Genomic DNA, 19,601 nt, shown 5'->3' with positions numbered 1-19,601 from the left:
GTTGCCTGGATTCTCCGACGGCATGGTCAAATGTTACAGGGGATACCGGGCGTTGTCCTTGGTGCTGAATCTGTTTCCGTTATAAAGGAAACACAGAGACTATTTATATTTGTACTTTGTGGCTCCGGATCCAAGTCCACCATGTGTGGGTATTATGTGGCTATTTGAATACACGATTAGAGTTGCCCTGTTGTGTATGTGCTCAGTGCTCACTCTCACGTCAGCGCATCTGTTCACTACCCTGCCTGCCCTATTTTATCAGGCGCTCACTGGGGAGGAATCTGGACCTGGCAGAGTAGCGGACTTCATTCACACTGCATGACTGAAATACTATAATCACACTTTTATTTTTAAATTAACCTGTTCAAATGGTTTTAAAGTCGACATAACAAGATGAAACTATGGAGAATTCAGACTTCCCTTAAATTGCTTCTGTTTGTCAGTGTTTTACCAAGTAAGTCTCCTTTCCAATTGTTTTTAGTATTTTTCGCCTATATATAATAATAATAACGCAGTTATACAAAATAATGATATTCATTAATTGGCGATTTTCTTTCGAAATTACCTGATGTGAATCAGTCTAGAGAATAAGATGTTTCATGATGAATATAAATGGAAGAGTGTCTCAGTTTACTATCATTACTATGTATTAGATGGATTGCGATAAGTGTAATGATAATTATTATTATCAGTGTAGAAGCATTGCAGGTGTAATTTTGTATACATGTATGTATGTCTTCTTCCTATTCCCCTCAAATGCCTGTAGCAATGGAGGATTGACATCTGGCTTAACCGAATCCACAATGAACACTGACAACATTACTTTGATGTTTGTAGCTCAGAAAACAAAAGAAAATCCACACCAGCCTCCCCAGCCATAGGTAGAAATAATAATTCCTTTATCAACCACATATCAGATAAAAAAAAAATGACACAGTCAAATTTCACAGATTCGTGCATCAATCCAAAACAAATCTGAAAACACACAGTATAGCCTTCACAAAACCAATTTTTTCATTATAAGTGCCCGATATGAGAGGTGTAACCACACCACAGTACAGCTGATGTTAATCCTACAGCAGGTGATGTGTCAGGGGTGTATGTTGCTATAGGCGTGGCATTATTGATACAGTATGTGCTGGATGGATTAGGGTCAGGTCAGAGAGGAGCCATGCAACACATGTCCGCTCACAGACATATAGAGAGCAGATGAGATACTACAACGGCTCATCAGGCCACATGTGCTTTATCTCCTAGAGCGGGAGATCGGGGAAATCCCCTGCCCATCTGTCTCTAAACATGCTCTCTCCATCACCGCGTTCCACCACCGCATCCTTTCAGCTACAACAGAGAAAACTCCCAGTCCTATGACGTCATCACATCCTCATCATCCTCACCATCATCATCATCATCATCATCATCATCATCATCATCCCTATAATCATCATAATCCTCAACGACACAATACAGAATGTAGCCCTGCAATTTAATCTGTATTTACATTTGCCTGTGGAAATGCACGTTGTTCCTTTATCATGGTCCAATCCATATTAGTGTCATCATTAGAAGCCTTACATCATCATCGTTGTTATCAATACAAATAGTTGCCAGTTTTAGTGAGAATGAAGTGGATTAGGTGGTTCTCTTCATAATGGATGGTTACTAAAGGAAAGATTAACATGGACCAGGACCAGAGAAGCCTTCAGCCATGTCTCTCTCCTCTCCCCCACTGCCTCAGCATGTTGGACGGCCAATGGGAAGTATGCGCAGAAGCTCCTGACAGACCTGTTCGCCAACTACACCAGTGCACTGAGGCCAGTTGAAGACACCAACACCATACTGAATGTGACCCTGCAGATAACTCTGTCACAAATCATTGACATGGTACTGAAATATACATATACATTACATTGCATTTCCATATTGTATAAAATATAGACTCACGCCTGTTATTTGATAGGCTCTCTTGTCATTTTGTGTAATCGGAGAGGAACGATAGTCTCATGGCTAGGGTGTATGCCGCCCAGCGTAGAGGTTCGGTGTTCATACCCCAATGCCATCGCTATCATCCAAGACATGTAGTAAGCTTAATGTACATTTAAGTCACTTCGGCTCTATGGCTAACTGAAATTGTAGTACAGCATGATGTGTGTGAGTACTGTGCTTCTGTTAATGCTGTCCCATCCTTTGTAGGATGAACGCAACCAAATCCTGACAGCATACTTATGGATACGCCAGGTGTGGGTCGATGCGCATCTCAGCTGGAGTAAAGACGATTATGATGGACTCGATACCATCCGTATACCTAGTAGTTATGTATGGAGACCTGATATAGTCCTATATAACAAGTAGGTCGGACTGGTATCGGGTAGATCAAGGGAAACGCTTGCTAGCACTGTAGTAGTGTGGTACCTCTTTATTGTCATTGTAAAGGCACAAGCTGAACATTTCTTGAAGCCATTATTCATGGGAAATGTTCAGACCACCTTCTGCCTTTTATACACCAGTTTCGTATGTTAAAAAGATTAATTATTAAAAAATAGGTCATGAATGATGATTCAGCTGCCGAATTGAGAGGAAATGGAAAATATCTTAGCTATACTAAGCTTAGCCATTGCTTTCAGTTGATTTCAGTTTAGGGGTTGAGGTTGAGGTTAATTTAGAAGATTTATGATGTATTAGCTCAAACATTGATGTAAATGATGGGAAGAAGGTAAATATACTGTAAGATACACATAAAAGGCAGAAGCAACCCTGGGTCGTGAGTACAACTCTTCAAAGAAGGTTGACTCAGGTCCTCAGTTGGTGAACCTGTGCCTTTACAGATATTGATCTAGAGACCCATTCGACCACATTCTGTCCTTTGGCCGAATGTGAAAAAAAAATCCTTTGGTTTGTTCTAGAAGGGTTTTCTCTTTATTACAGCGCAGACGAACACTTCACGGGTTCCATGGACACCAATGTCGTGATCCGCCATGACGGTCAGATCATGTGGGACTCGCCGGCCATCACCAAGTCCTCCTGCAGAGTGGACGTGTCCTTCTTCCCCTTCGACGCCCAGCAGTGCCGTTTCACCTACGGCTCCTGGACCTACAACGGCAACCAGCTGGACATCCAGAACGCCATGGAAAGCGCAGACCTGGCCGACCTGGTGGAGAACGTGGAGTGGGAGGTGGAGGGCATGCCGGGCAAGAGGAACATCATCCAATATGGCTGCTGCGCCGACCCCTACCCCGACGTGACCTACACCCTCATGCTGAAGCGGAGGGCCTCCTTCTATGTCTTCAACCTGCTGATACCGTGCGTGATGATCTCCTTCCTGGCCCCGCTGGGCTTCTACCTGCCTGCTGACTCCGGGGAGAAGGTTTCCCTGGGGGTCACTGTGATGCTGGCCCTCACAGTCTTCCAGCTGCTGGTGGCAGAGATCATGCCCCCCTCAGAGAGTGTACCTCTTATTGGTAAGGAGTGATGCCAAGTGCCCTCAGAGAGTGTACCTCTTATTGGTAAGGAGTGATGCCAAGTGCCCTCAGAGAGTGTACCTCTTATTGGTAAGGAGTGATGCCAAGTGCCCTCAGAGAGTGTACCTCTTATTGGTAAGGAGTGACGCCCAGTGTCTCGGCCTCGGAGAGTGTACCAGTTAAGAACGCTGGGAGCTTTTTGTGGGCCTGGTATTTGTGGGCCTGTCTTAGTGGGCCTGATGTTTTACTTGCCACCAAACAAAGCCTTCCAGGTATGCTGTTGACGGCTAAAATCATGTTGACAGGCAAAATGCAGAAAAATCCTAATTTCAGTGGAAATATTTCTAAAGAAAAATACCATTTTGTACACGTGAGCAACATGGGGTTCAAAACAAAATCTTTGATCATTAATAATACCCAGATGTGTAGTTATCCACCAGCTCAACATCAGCATCCCTAAGAGGTGATTACAGGCCTAGGATTCCTCATCTAAAATCAACGACCATTTCTTTTTGTTGTTTGATGATTTTTAACAACTGGATATCACATTTGTCCTGAACAGGAAAGTATTACATCGCAACGATGACAATGGTAACCACCTCCACCGCCCTGACCATCTTCATCATGAACATCCACCACTGCGGCCCTGACGCCAAGCCGGTACCCAAGTGGGCCAAAAAGGTCATCCTGCAGTACATGGCCAGGATGTTCTTTGTCTACGAAGTAGGGGAGAACTGCATGACGCCCCAGCCTGAAAAACAGGAACCGGCTCCGCCCCGTTCGACGAGGACCACGCACTGGGCCCAGAACGGGCAAGCCGGCCCATGCAGAGAGAACCCCTCGCTGGGCACGGAGGGAGACCGGGACGCGGAGAGCGCCCAGGGGGAGGAGGACACCGATCAGACGAGCACGCTAGGCTCGCTGGGTACGAGCCCCACCAACCGGTACACCAGCTGGAAGAATGGCGTTTTCCAGAGCATGGACTGTGGGGGCTCCCCTAGCACCCGGATGAGGAGCAGGAAAGGGGGAGTGAGCGACGGGGAGAACCGCGAGAGAGAGGCGGCCTGCCTGGAGCCCCAGCTCCTGCAGAACATCGAGTACATCGCCAACTGCTACAGGGAGCAGCGGGCCACGCAGAAACGGACCGGGGAGTGGAAGAGAGTGGCCAAGGTGCTGGACCGCTGCTTCATGTGGATCTTTTTCATCATGGTGTTTCTTATGAGTCTACTTATCATGGGCAAAGTTGTGTAACAGCTGGCAGATTCTGTTGAACGATTTGATAATATGATTCCAAATGTTCAATATCATAGTTATTTTTATTTTTTTTAAACCAATGTAATTTTAAGTTGAACATTAGCTGTATCTACACCCACATTTCCATTCTTCCTCACATACCTTTATTTACCAATGTGTAGCACTTAATATATTGCCCATAGGGTCTGATGGTCGAAATGCTTTGTACAGAATAATTTAATGAACTTAAAAATAAACATGTCAATCATTGTGTTGTAAACAATAGGATATTAGAATTGCTTTGCCCATAATGCCACTATAAAGGAAATCATCCATCATGTCGTCAGTAGTTAGATCTTGAAATCACCACTAGAGGGTGGTAGAGAATAAGGTATGTGCACCCCTGTAGCAGCATTGCATTTATTTCACACTGGAGTATAACGTTTAAACAACTGGGCCACCTACGACCTCATCCCTATAATCATGATAATACTCAACGACACAATACAGAATGTAGCACTACAATAATAGGCAATAATATAATATATAACTATAATATATAACTATATAAAAACGGCTATTTCATTTGACTTTTTTTCACATATTCATACAGTGCAATTTCACTGGACATGCTTTTAAGCAGGGGCGATTCTAGGCACGGGCGAACGGGGCACGGGGTGCCAATTTTTCATGACACGTGGGGGACGCCATGAGCAGTTAAAATAAGAAAAATCGCGAAACGGTTTTCTATGATGTATCATGACATTGTGTGGGGAATTGGCATATTGGCGCCCCCTCTGGCTGCAGGCGCACCTGCTTGTTGAGGATGCGCACAAACGGACTGAAACCAAGGGCATTATTTTGCGACGAGAAGCCCCTCGGTTCGTATACCTTGCGCGATGGGCAAGAGCACCGATTAAATATTCACGTGGACCTCTGGAGCACACGCGCACTTCTGACCTGCCTCCACCTTATTCTCTTCAGAAGTTCCTAACTTTATTTTAATAAAGTATGTATTGTTCAGCATGATTCAGTCTACGTAGTAATTTTGGGTTACGTCTTCCTACCAAAGCTGAGACCAAACTTACGCCCTTGACTGAAACCCCCACTGAAGTACGCAGGGCGATGAGACAATAATATATTATTATTATTATATAATGTAATATAATAATAACATTATTATATAATAAAATATAAGAAAATATATCTAAAATATAGACTCCAGACTATATTTATATGTAGTTATCTGGGAGTGCATATCTAAATCACAAACTAGGCCTGATGGTCCAAGCCCTGTTATATTGTGTTTATAATATTACTATTACTATAGTACAATTTAGTAATTAAGACGTTTATCTCCAACGTGACTAACTTATTCAAATTCAGGTGATCATATGGTTAGACATCTGATCAGTGGTGTAGTCTATTTTATTGTAGTGGGTATACTGTGATGATTCCCTCCCAGCCTCCTACAAACCCGTCCCACCGGTAGGTGTACGTGTGTGGCGCTTATGGGGTGTCGCACCACACTCACCCGCTGATTTAAGAGTATAACGATTATCAACAATCATGGAAAGCTGAGTAGGTCTATCAGTTTTAATAACAGTATGAACAAATAGAAGACAAAAATGAAAAGTTGTCCTTTGTATGTCTATAGTAGCAATAGCACATGCTAAACAAGGACAAAATCGACTCAAAATAATTTAATGAACTGTTTACAACCATGGCTAACCAGTGCATGAGAAGGAGATGACAGGAGACTAATGTTTCACTCTTTCAATTGCTCTAATTTGAGCTCTTACTGTTGTTATCTAACATACCATACAGTAATTGAATTGTGTAAAAGTGTGAAATTACTGCACCTAAAAAATGACCATGAATTAGCTATACTCTCATTTGCATAATGATTAACATTATGAATTTCAATTGTGTATACCAACTGTATGTTGGCTGACATTTAGCTAACTTTTTTTCCCTCCACTCTATAACCAAGGATGCCTGTTTTTAAATTCCCTAGCCTGACACCCAGTCCGAAAGGCTGGCCAGGGGTTCTCATCTAAAAGTAACAAGGAGATATAAAGTGGGATTAAAACATTGTCTTCTGTTGACTACTTGTTATGTGGTTTACACATTAATATGGGAGGACTGGACACACACACGCACACACACGCGAGAAGGAGGGGCTCGGCCCGCCAACTAACGTGCAGAGATGCAGGGGCAGCTTCGCGCTTCATAACAGAGACAGGGCAGAGCGCGAGCGCGCAGGGGGAATTTTATGAATGGTGAAGGAGATAACTTCACCTGCTTAGAGTATTTTATTGCAGTTATACCCAACCGGTATTTGCGAAAAATAAAAACAGAAGTGAAAGATCTGTCACAACTCCATTGATACGTATCCGTGCACATTTTTAAGTGGGTATACGCAAATCCTGGTGCGTTCCTAGTGGGTATACGGCGTATACCTGCGTATCACGTAGACTACACCACTGCATCTGATCATATGGTTAGACTTGGTTGGACATGGTTAGACATCTTGCTCAAAATGGCCCACAGGTAAGCTGCAGACATTTGGGGTTGAACCCAGCAGCGGACAGACAGAGGAGATGAACCTGAAGTTGGCTGTGCTGTACTTTTGATCGGTTATCTGCATGGTAATTGTTGATGTGTGTGAGGGGGTAGGTGCTTGTGTCTGGGACTCAGCACCTCATCAATCGGGGGGTCCTTGATCAATTGACAATATCAGCACACACAAATGCCCCTCATCTCCAATGTTTTAACATTAGAAACACAACACAAAAACAACCACAAGGAACGTCCCATTATAAAACATGTTAAAAAGATGGAGTGACCTTTCTGCCAAACACTTGCAGTATCTTATCACGCAACGACCTCGTTTGAATTGCATATATAACTGGATTGAGATTAGCGGGAAGGACGTGGAACAGGATGTAGGCGATCTTCCTGAGGTCGGGGTAGTCGGGGAAGCGGTGCAGTATGATGGTCAGGAAGCCCGACCACAGCATGATGAGGTAAAGCACCAGGTGGCTGGCGCACGTCTGCATGGCCTTGCTGTTCAGCTCCTTGTTCTTGCGCATCCAGCACGCCAACGCTATCCGGAAGTAGGTGAGCGTTATGCAGAACATGGAGGAGCTGAACAGCGCCACCGTGAAGAACAGCCCGTAGATGTTGTTGACGGACACGTCGTCGCACGACAGCTTGAACAGCGAGGCGTTGTCGCAGTAGGCGTTCTGCACCAGCGCGCGGCAGCGGCTCAGCCGTACCGTCAGGCCGATCAGCACGGACACCAGCAGGACGGACACGGCCCACGCCGCGGTGGACAGCCACGCCACCGTGCGGGTGGTCATGAGGGAGCCGTACCTCAGTGGGTGGCAGATGGCCACGTAGCGGTCGAACGCCATGATGATCAGGATGAGGTGGGAGGCCGAGCCGAAGGTGTGGCTGCAGAAGGCCTGCGCCACGCACTGGTTGTACGTGATGAGTCTCTCGGTGGACACGATGTCCACCATGAGCCGGGGCAGCAGCACAGTGTTGCCTATGAGGTCGTTCACGGACAGGTTGCAGAACAGCATGTACATGGGCTGGTGCAGGCTTTTCTCGGTGACGATTAGCGTGACCACGCCGATGTTGGAGACGAGGATGAGTAGGTAGACGAAGAGAAGCAGGAGGGCCACAGGGTAGGTGAACTGGGGGGAGATGTTGAAGCCCTGGATCTGTAGGATGTCCTTTGTGATTGAGTTGTTGATTTCCATGCTGATTTGGAGGGCAACAAAGAAACCTATGCACAGATTTTCGTCAGAGGAGAGATTATTATGCATAGCAACGGAGAAAGTCAGAGAAGAGCCTAATTTTCTTTGTTCTAATTAGAACCTCTTCACAAATTGGCAATTGAAAGTGATTTATGCATGTAAGAATCTTACACTTAGTCAATCTACATGATTTTTTCAATAGGATATCATATAACATAAAAACGATGAATACCTATGAATGTACTTGCTTTCCTCACTGAAAGACTACCAACAGCAGACCGCACAATTCTGGAAACACTGGTAGAGAAAGAAAAATAAGGAAAGGTGAATAAATAAGAATGCATTCTGAACAGAACCACAAAACATACGCATCATACTTCATATCTTGTCATATCTCATATAATAAACCACAACGATCCCAATCCATATGTTACCATACAACAACAAATAAACACCAGACTATACTGGATGCAGATGGAGGAGGTTCTGACTCCAACCAAAGGGAGTTACCTAGCACTACCTACTCAATAATGACGAATCCCTGTGATAAAAATGTGAACAAAAATCTCATTCAATAAACAATTCTGCTAAATGACTAGCTAATATGCAACGCTGGTAACAACTAAAGCCATGCAGTCACAGGGGTACTTGGTTCTCTGATTACATGCGAGCCGTGGATCCAGTAGGGGACATGCCAAGTCTGAGGGCGACCGGACTGGTGACCCCTTTTATCCGTGATGAAGGGGTCCTCCTCCTGGCTACCGGAAACAGCTGTCAAAGGTTACCAGCTCCAGGACCGCCAGTCCGAGTGCTTAAAGAAATGAATGGCTGATCTGAGATCTATAGTGAGGTTTATTATTGATAATCAATCAGCAGGTGTCAACATTTCTATGGGGTGATGAGATGAAAGTATTTGCATGTATATGTATATGTCCATGTATAAAAGTGTCATGGTAACATTTTACAATTAGGGTACAATAATTAACCATTAATTAACATAAGTTGATGCATTGATAAGCATTAACTAACTAAGTTTACTTATGGTCTGGTAATCATTTACCAATGTTGGTGTTTATTCATTAATATACCCTTATTTAAAGTGTTACCAATTACATTATATAAATCAGATAAAAGGAATAAATTAAAAGCTGGTTGCACATTGACCTTGAGATGATTCAATATTCCACGTGCCCTTCTGATTATTCCAAATCTTCCGTTATTGTAAACAATTCCAAATAACATACCATCACCAATGATTACACTTACATAAGAAATAATACACATTAAAAAAACATGCAATGGTTTAAATACTGCTCCTGTTTCTAGCAGTAGTAGTAGTACATCCTATTTCAGACTGACCAGGAATACTGGAAGAATGCTTTCTGTGAATGAGCTTTGGGTGATCTTAATCCTTCCTGGGTGGTTGGTGTGGTCATTTTCCCATAAGAGGAAAATCAAAAGACTAACCAAGGGCTCAAATCAATTAAGACATTTAAACCTATTCAAGCCAAGGTCCACTGTGTCCATTTCCCTGGAGTGGGCCGATTAGCTCAGCCCGAAGGCCAATTTAACCGTCCACATGTTCAAAAGGCCCACATGTGTCCACTTCAGTCCCATGTCGTCCAAACTGCACTGGTGTTTCAATTACTATTCAATGAGTTTCACCTAAATGTCATTCCTTTGGTGAAGTTAAATGTAAAGCTTAGAAATGTGGATGCAAAAGGAAGAAAAAAAAATTAAAATCTTGTTAGTTACGATTATTTTGCCCAATATTGTTATTGCGATTAATTCATTGCGATTAATGGATTATCAATTACATTTGCCAACCAGGCAAATATTTCACTGTACTGTTTCATTTTATTTCCACTGGTGGAGATTCCTCAGACCCTTGATGGACAGTCTAGACATCTAGCGGCCCTATCAGCAACTCCTGTGATTTGATGGAGCGCTTATTGCTGAGTTGTAGCAGTTTGTAATTTTACATAAATATAACAGGAATACAAAATCAGATGTATTTTTTACTTTTTTATTGATAATACTTATGCGTTTTAAATTTTTTGGAATAATACGGTACTTAAAGTTTGGCCCATTGATTTTGTTTGCCTGGAGAAGAATATTTGCACTCAGTTTTAGTAATTTTCTGTGTAAAACATACATTTATAGGCTTTGCCGAAAAGTGTGTCTTTTTATAATGTTAGTTAAAATGTGAACAAAAGGACAACTATTTAAATATACTTCAGAACATATAAACTGTATAAAGTTTCAAATAAGTAAAATATGATTTTGTGGCCTCAACAACAACCCTTTCACGACTTCGACTGAGTGACACTTTTCATGAACAACATTGTGCTAAACCTATTAACAACACAGGGCTTTCCGGAGCCCCAGGGAATAATTAACGATGGGAGGATAATAACACATCATTTAAAACTCCCTCTAAGGGACTCATTATTAACTGTGGTGTTTTTCCCTCATAAGTAATGATCCCAATCCTTTGGACGGATGATGACAGGAGGCCAGATCTGAGATGATTGTATCCCTTGGCCTCAAGACAGTGTCAAAATAACTATGTAGCAAACAAGACGGCGGAACATATTATTCTCCCAGGGATTTAGATGGATAGTCATCAGTCAACTCCACAGGGGGTAATCACCAGGAGAAGTTTCATCACAAGGAATTTTGGTGTCACAGTAACAGTTTGTTTTTGTTTTCAGAGATGATTATTTGTCGCAGAGGATTGTAAAGTGTGATAGAAAAATAAAAGAAAAAGAAAAAGATATGAATCATATCATTTGATCATATATATCTCTTTGGATACCCCAAATGTCCTTGTGGTGAAGGGACAGGAAGGTTTGAAAACCTTCCTGTTTATGAAAACCTATACATTTTAAGAAAAAATATTGTTAGAAATTTAAATCTATAGTAATCTATTTTGATTTCTATATCTCTTCCATGTTTCCTGCCCTATTTCAAAATATATTTTTATTTAATTTTAGAATTATTTAGGAATTTGTATGAATGTATGAATAAAAGCGAAGCAAGTTAGCAACACCCATATAACCTCTATGGTCATTTATTGTTTCTGCAGAACAGGCAAAACAGGCAAAACAAATAAAAACAGTTTTACCAAAAATGGTAATAAATAACCTTGACGAAAAAATAAATGCAGTATAACTACAGAAGTCTCTGCTGGAAAGAGAGAGCTCATTCGGCTGGCATTTTGTGATGCAATGACGCGGTACTTCTTGCGTGTACTGGAAGAGATTGTATTTAGGCAAGGCAAGGCAGGTTTATTTGTATAGCACATTTCATACAACAAGGCAACCCAATGTGCTTCACAAGTCAAAAAAAAAGGATGGTCCTTGCATACAAATAGAAGTTACAAAAGCAATAATAGTAGCAAGTAGATAAGAATAATAAGAGTTACAATTAAAATGTAGTAATGTAAGTAAAAACATACAATCATAGAGAACATGTTAATTAAAGGCATCTCTGAACAATTTCGTTTTTAGTTTGGTTTTAAAAGTGGCAACAGTGGGGGCTGTTTTAATATCCAGAGGTAGTTGGTTCCACAAACGGACCGCATAGTTACTAAAGGCAGCCTCGCCCTGCTTAGTACGGGCAGAGGGTTGAACCAGCATACAAAGCTCTCCAGATCTAAGAGATCTGGTAGGGCAGTAGATTCTGAGCATATTTTTAAGATAAAGGGGTCCCTGGTTTTGAAGACATTTAAAAACAAGTAATAAAACTTTAAAATCAATTCTAAATGATACTGGTAACCAGTGTAGGAACCTTAGTACGGGTGTTATATGATCTCTTTTCTTTGTTTGTGTAAGTAACCTGGCTGCAGCGTTTTGAATAATATGAAGGTGTTTAATTGTTTTTTGAGGTAGGCCGGTGAAAAGACCATTGCAGTAGTCGACCCTACTAGTAATAAAGGCATGAATAAGTTTTTCTTGGTCGACATATGAAAAACATTTTTTCAGTTTAGAAATATTTTTTAAGTGATAAAAAGCAGATTTAGTGACTGACTTGATGTGGCTGCTAAAAGTTAGGTCACTGTCAAGAATCACTCCTAGGTTTCTAACAGAATCAACTGCCTTAAAACTCTTTGTATTAAGTTGAACAGCAAGCTTATTTCTTTGGTTCTCCTTACCAAAAGTTATCACCTCTGTTTTCTCAGTGTTTAGCTGTAAGAAATTTTGGGACATCCAGGTGTTGATATCAGTGAAACACTGATAGAGAGAGTCCATGGGGGAGAGATCATCAGGAGATAAAGACAGATAGATTTGGGTATCATCAGCATAGGAGTGATAAGAGATGGAATGCTGTTTGATGAGCGCGCCAAGGGGGAGCATGTATAAGTTAAACAGAAGAGGGCCGAGAATCGATCCCTGTGGGACGCCACAGGATAAGGGCATAGGTTCTGACTTAAAATTCCCAATAGCGACGTAAAAACTTCTATTTTCTAGATAAGACCTCAGCCAGCTAAGAACAGTTCCAGAGAGGCCCACCCAGTGTTCCAGTCTATGTAAGAGAATATGGTGGTCAACAGTATCAAAAGCTGCACTAAGATCTAAAAGCATAAGGACTGTGGTTTTACCTGCATTGTTGTTTGTGCGAATGTCATTTACTACCTTTATGAGGGCTGTTTCAGTGCTGTGACGTTCTCTAAAACCTGATTGGTAGAGGTCAAAGCAGCAAGTCGCAGTCAGAAAGGCAGAAACTTGGGTAAAAACTACCTTTTCTAATACCTTACCTATGAAGGGTAAGTTTGATATGGGCCTATAGTTGCTGGGTGTTGATGCGTCAAGACTGGCCTTTTTAAGGAGAGGCTTCACCACAGCTGTTTTCAGGGACGTGGGAAAGATTCCAGTCTGTAAGGAGGTGTTAATTATTTGTAGAATATCGGCTGAGATGAGGTGGAAAATAGTTTTGAAGAACTTTGTTGGCAAGACATCTAACTCAGATGTAGAGGAACTTAGACTTCGCACCGTTTTCTCAAGAGTGTCAAAGTTAATGGAGTTGAAGTCGGACAGGGTTGTAGCATAATCCTTACTAGTTGGCATTTCAGCACGTATAGCAACATATGGTTTGGAGGTTATTTGGTTCCTTATGTTGCTAACTTTCTGAATGAAAAATGTTGCGAATTCATTACATTTTTCAATAGAGAAAAATTCGGGTATAAGCTGAGAAGAGGGGTTGGTTAGCTTGTCAATAGTAGAGAAAAGAGCCCTTGTATTGTTTATTTTACTGTTGATAATGTTAGAGAAGTAGGATTGCCTTGCTGTCTTAATTACTGAGTTGTATTTATAGAGCATTTCTTTGTGGACGTTGTAGTCACAATTGAGGTGAGATTTGCGCCATTTCCTTTCTGTTCTCCTACATTCCCTTTTTTGTGAAGTGACCAGTGGGTTCTTCATCCACGGTGCCTTCTGTTTACCAGATAATGCTTTGACCTTATATGGAGCAATTTCATCAATTATCTGAGTCATAACCAAGTTAAAATAATCTAGTAGGCCATCTGCTGTCTGTTCTAATGGGTTAGTTTTTACAAAGGTGTTAACACATTGTGAAGGCACATTCTTAAATGTCACACACACACACACACACACACACACACACACACACACACACACACACACACACACACACACACACACACACACACACACACACACACACACACACACACACACACACACACACACACACACACACACACACACACAAATATACTGTACATACCAGGTCAAGGGACAAAAAGAAAAGTAATACATTTAAATAGCAATGAAAAACGGATCACATCAAAAACAAAAGTAACCCGAAAGTAACTAACACATTTTGAAGTCTCCAAACAACGGTGTTGAATGCTGAATCAAGGGAAATTGACAAAGGTTAATTAAATGTAAAGTGTGTAGAATTTAGTAGCAACTAGCCAGCAACTGAATCCCCCCCCCCCACCCCCTCCACCCACACACACTCTAACAACTAGGTTGAAGGCCCATGCTGGCCTGTATTATGTAATGTGCCAGTAGATATTCAGTTTTGTGGAACTTTTAGATTTTTGACAGCTCTAGCCTGCAAATTAATCAGTTTAACAAATCCCAATCCAGTACTTTTGCCATAGTCACCATGACCATCACCGGACATGTTGCAGGTCATGGTGGAGGTAACCAGCCTGTGCTGGTTCATGTTAATGTTGTTGAAGGATGGTCAATTTTCTGGCCTTCTTCTTTTCAACAACACTTTCTTTTCAAAAACAGTCTGTTTTCCCGGAGGACTTGTCAGAGGATGACGACAAGCGTCGGATTGCTTAATACAGTGACAGTCAGTGTAACCCTCACAGTGCCTGTCCGTCTTAACGGTCGCTCTGCCACATTTCTTCACTCGGTGAAGATTTGAATTTCTAAATGTTATTTTAACCATTTTTCCTGAATTGTGATTGCTAACTCCTCTGAAGCTGTCGTTTTTTTTTTTCCAATATATATATTTTTTTGCTCAATATGGAAAATGAATCCATGAGTGTAATCAATGTAGTAAGTCTGGACCCGTTCTATATTCCACCACGAGGAAGGTACCCCATATTCTTCCTGGGTGTCATGATCTATCTGTTTGCCATATTCTGCAACATGACCTTGCTGGCTCTTATCATATTCGAGAGGAAGTTGCACACTCCCATGTACTTCATCCTGTTTAGCTTGCCTCTCAACGACCTGGTGGGCATAACGGCCATGCTCCCCAAGGTGCTCTCCGACATTGTCACAGGAACCAGAAAGGTGCACTACCAGCTGTGTGTGCTGCAGGCTTTCCTCCTCCACATGTACGGAGGGGGAGTCCTGTTCATCCTGGCCGCCATGGCGTTCGACCGCTACATGGCCATCTGCAGGCCCCTGAGGTACCGCTCAGTGATGTCGGTCCGAACCGTAGTGTCCATCATCTGTCTGGTGTGGGGCCTGGACTTCGTCCTCATCCTGTCCCTGTTCGTACTGCAGACCCGGCTGCCCAAGTGCAGGACGGCCGTGATGAACGTGTTCTGTGACAACCCGTCGCTGCTGAAGCTCTCGTGCGGCAACACCGCGCTCAACAACATCGTCGGCCTGCTCACCACGGCCGCCATGCAACTGCTGAGCGTGTCCGTGCAGCTGTTCTCCTACATCAGGATCCTGGTCGCGTGCATCGGGTCCAGGAGGTCCGAGGCCAAGACCAAGGCCATCAACACTTGCATGTCCCAACTCATCATATTCTGCATATTCGAAATCGTGGGCACCTTCACCATTTTATCCCACAGATTCAAAAACGTCTCGCCTGACTTGCAAAAGATAATGGGCATGCTGATATTCCTTGTCAACCCTATTCTGAATCCCATTGTCTATGGGCTGAAAACGAGTGAGATTAAGAACACACTACTGGCACTGGTTAAAAATAAAAGAACAGGCTGAGGCAGGATTGATACGTGTTGAGGTGAAGAATACACACTTTTTTGGTCAGATGTAGGAACCATTCCTATGTTCATTATCAACGCATTCTGCTGCTACTTGACTAATCTCCTCCTTTCCATTCAGATTTACGTTGTTTGTAATCCACTTCATATCAAAGTCATATCAGTGTTTCCTTTCCGAAAATTATAAGACATGGTCACATGTACACTGATAATCTCACGGCAACCAGTGGACATAATAGATGAAAGAGAAATGTTGCAAAGGTTGTATAAAATATGACAAACAATTGCAAGGTTTATAAAACGTGCTGTTTAAATGTAATTATAACAGGAAAATAACATGAACCATTGTGATGGGCATATGCTCTCCTGCTGTTGGCAGGTTGTTTAGAGGCAAGGTAAGACAGACAAGGCCCATGGGCCATGACACCACACCACTTCACACAAACACAGAATCGTGGCACTTTCTGGGCATATTCTAAAGCGAAATTGTCCAACTTCACAAAACACTACATTATTAGTAGATTGATAATAGCAATACATTGGCTGTATTGTAAGTGAGTAATAGGGGAGTTTACAACAAATTGTTGCTAGGTTGTACTGTATTGCATGGATCATGTCATCTTTCCCAGAAACTCTTCAGAAATATCACATCATACATTTTGAAGGATAATTTATTGATGCATTATTTCTTCCCCACTAAATAAAGAGTGCTAAGGCTGATTTGCATATTGTGTGTCTCTGACCTAACTGACAAACATCTCTGTAAATCTACCTAGCTGACACATCAGATGTATTTGTACCTTCTTTGGGAAATAAATAGACAGACAGAGACACATATTGCCTTTTGTGTAGGAATATTGAGTGATACTGCGGAAAAACCTTCCTTGGAAAGGAATATATATATTTATATATATATAAATAGATATAGATATAGATATATATAGTTATAGATATATATAGATATATAAAGGACACTGTTAAATAAATCACCAAAAATGTGGTATGGTTAAAGAGTGGTATTAGAGTGTAATAATGTAATCGCCATTGCTTGCAACTTTTTAACTTTACTTGTGAGGCTTTATTTAACAGTGTCCTTTATATATATATATATATATATATATATATATATATATATATATATATATATATATATATATATATATATATATATATAAAGGACACTGTATATATATATATATATATATATATATATATATATATATATATATATATATATATATATATATATATATATATATATATAAAGGACACTGTTAAATAAATCACCAAAAATGTGGTATGGTTAAAGAGTGGTAATAGAGTGTAATAATGTTGCGTGCAACCTTTTAACTTTACTACTGTGCTTTGGTGAAAAATGGCCAACATACACTCTAACTGTGTTTAAAAAGAGGTTATCTATGAGACAGAGTATACGGTTAGCTAGAAAATGACGAGGATTGTTTTTATCTGACAACATATTGACCAATAACGTTTTCATAAAAATGTTTCAAGTGAAAGTTATTTTGAGCCAGCCTTAGTAAGGTAGATTGATAATGAAATATATCAATAAATTAGGTCTCTATTGGATTACTGTTTTCTCGTCATTACTCTGAAGTTAGGAGGTCAAGGGGATATTGACGACATCCTGTCTAGGCAAATTATTTTACATATTTGGAATAATGTACTGGCGTTACAGAGTGAGTATGAAAATAACATGCCTCGATCAAAACCACAAATAACACAAAAGTAACCCAATACTTCTGTTCATGGATGTGTGTGTGCAATAAAAGCAAAAACATTCAGGAAAAAACAAAAACAACGATTTTTATTTTGTGATAAATATGCTTTACATCTTTCAATTCATCCAAATTAACCTGCCCTGAGCCCGAATGAACTGGCCCTTAGCCTCCATTAACTGACCCTCACACCAAATTAACTAACCATAAAAAATCATTAAGCTGATCCCAAGGCAATTTAATGTCCCTAAGGCGGAATACCATTGGGCGTAACTTTCGATAATGGCCCATAAAATATCTTCCAATCAGCCCTCCGGTCGCAATACTGCAACCCAGTACCTGGTTGCTAAGCAAAAGGTAAGTTGCTTGAGGAAGGAGAGAGAGAGTTCAGCAATGATTGCCACACTGAGTCTTGAGGAGTTTTCAAATTATGTTACTGTTCTGTTGCCTGTTAGACTCTATTTAAGTTACTAGTGCAGTGTTCGGAACAGGTCGATTGCTTAGCGTCTGGTATTGCATCTTTCAGCTTTATTGTTTTCCACTCATCCAAACATCTTCACACTTCACACCCGTCATGTGTGAAATCGATCGGGTGAATGGTTGTCGAGAAATCAAAGGAAAGACAGAGACTCCTTCTGTTAAGTTAGATGATATCATATTGTGTTATATTACTTTATTGTTAGTCCTCATACTGATATAATATCCTAAACTGATATTGCTTCTTGTTAAGAACCTTTTTTGCTTGTATTTCTTCTAGGAAAAGCCCGTTCTTTGGCATCCAAAAGCATCCTAACGATGAACACAAGTGATCCACTAGGTAACTGGGCAATACAACTAACACTACAGTCACTAGACCTACCGCCTGGCCAAGAATACCCAGTGTTTGTCGTAGGTACTCTGACGTATATAACCATTTTGTTCTGCAATACACTGGTGTTTGCAACGATTGTCTTCACAAAGAGTTTGCATACGCCCATGTTCCTGCTGCTGTTAAACCTACCAATAATGGACATGATTGGAGCCACTGCTTTTCTACCACAGCTTGTAACCAGCATTTGGACCAAGAACCGCTCTATTTCCTACCCTGGGTGCCTCGTTCAGGCCTTTCTCATTCACCTCTACGGTACAGGGAACTTAATCTTTCTAACAGCCATGGCGTATGACAGATATGTTGCCATATGCTTGCCCCTTAGGTACAACTCTATCATGACTCCAAATAATTTGATGAGACTCATCATTTCCATTTGGTTTGCGGACATTCTGTTTTTCACAGTCTTGTTTTCTCTAGTCACAAGGTACAGTATTTGCAGGACTAAAATTGTGGATATTTACTGTAACAATCCATCGATGACAAAACTACTCTGTGAGGACACAAAGGTGAATAACTACTTTGGCTTGGCTTCCATTGTCATATTTCAAGGTGCCCCGCTGGTTATAATAATGTACACATACATCCAGATCTTGCTGACTTGTGTGATGACGAAGCAGGCTGATGCGAGAGGGAAAGCTCTCCAAACATGTGGAACACATCTGGTGGTTTTTTTATTCTTTGAATTCAATGCTGCCATCACTTTGATCTCTCACAGATTTGAGAGTGTGTCCCCATACCTGAGGAGAGCTGTGGGTGTATCAATTATTATATTTCCCCCAGTACTCAATCCACTTATATATGGATTAAAGACAAAAGAACTTCTGAAAAGCATGATTAAAATGTTTAAACGAGTGAGGTTACCCAGAAAATGACAAGGATTGTTTTTATCTGACAACATATTGACCTATAATGTTTTCCTTAAAATATTTGCTGTGAAAGTTCCTAATGTCCTTGCGTTTTTTAATTCTTTTTCACAAATCCGTGGCAATGCAAAGTGCAATATAATGTTTATAAATAATCAATAGGATGACTTCTATAGCCTAACTTTAGTTTTAGCTTTTCTTTGAATTAGTTTTCTGGTTCAAAATAAGT

The 19,601-nt window shown here is 41.2% G+C and overlaps 4 protein-coding genes across 4 annotated transcripts; 3 read left to right on the top strand and 1 right to left on the bottom strand.

Moving 5' to 3' along the window:
- Nucleotides 1-393: 393 nt before the first annotated feature.
- On the top strand, nt 394-4,820 carry chrna10a (cholinergic receptor, nicotinic, alpha 10a). The gene is made up of 5 exons (XM_056611984.1): nt 394-454; nt 1,739-1,884; nt 2,194-2,348; nt 2,926-3,458; nt 4,021-4,820. The coding sequence occupies exons 1-5, from the start codon at nt 394-396 to the stop codon at nt 4,707-4,709; spliced, it is 1,584 nt and encodes a 527-aa protein (XP_056467959.1). The 3' UTR covers nt 4,710-4,820.
- A 2,455-nt stretch (nt 4,821-7,275) lies between these two features.
- Nucleotides 7,276-8,518, bottom strand: LOC130406107 (olfactory receptor 52N5-like). The gene has a single exon (XM_056611499.1). It carries the CDS (start codon nt 8,459-8,461, stop codon nt 7,523-7,525), a length of 939 nt encoding a protein of 312 aa, XP_056467474.1. The 5' UTR covers nt 8,462-8,518; the 3' UTR covers nt 7,276-7,522.
- A 6,446-nt stretch (nt 8,519-14,964) lies between these two features.
- On the top strand, nt 14,965-15,953 carry LOC130406614 (olfactory receptor 3A3-like). Its single transcript, XM_056612278.1, has one exon. It carries the CDS (start codon nt 14,965-14,967, stop codon nt 15,898-15,900), a length of 936 nt encoding a protein of 311 aa, XP_056468253.1. The 3' UTR covers nt 15,901-15,953.
- A 2,480-nt stretch (nt 15,954-18,433) lies between these two features.
- On the top strand, nt 18,434-19,381 carry LOC130405360 (olfactory receptor 52H1-like). Its single transcript, XM_056610421.1, has one exon. The coding sequence runs from the start codon at nt 18,434-18,436 to the stop codon at nt 19,379-19,381; it is 948 nt and encodes a 315-aa protein (XP_056466396.1).
- The last annotated feature ends 220 nt before the right edge of the window (nt 19,382-19,601 follow it).

This window comes from Gadus chalcogrammus, chromosome 16, assembly GCF_026213295.1.
Source record: "Gadus chalcogrammus isolate NIFS_2021 chromosome 16, NIFS_Gcha_1.0, whole genome shotgun sequence".
Taxonomy (NCBI): Eukaryota; Metazoa; Chordata; class Actinopteri; order Gadiformes; family Gadidae; genus Gadus; species Gadus chalcogrammus.
The sequence above is the reverse complement of the archived record's forward strand: the minus strand, read 5'-3'. Positions and strand labels throughout refer to the sequence as shown.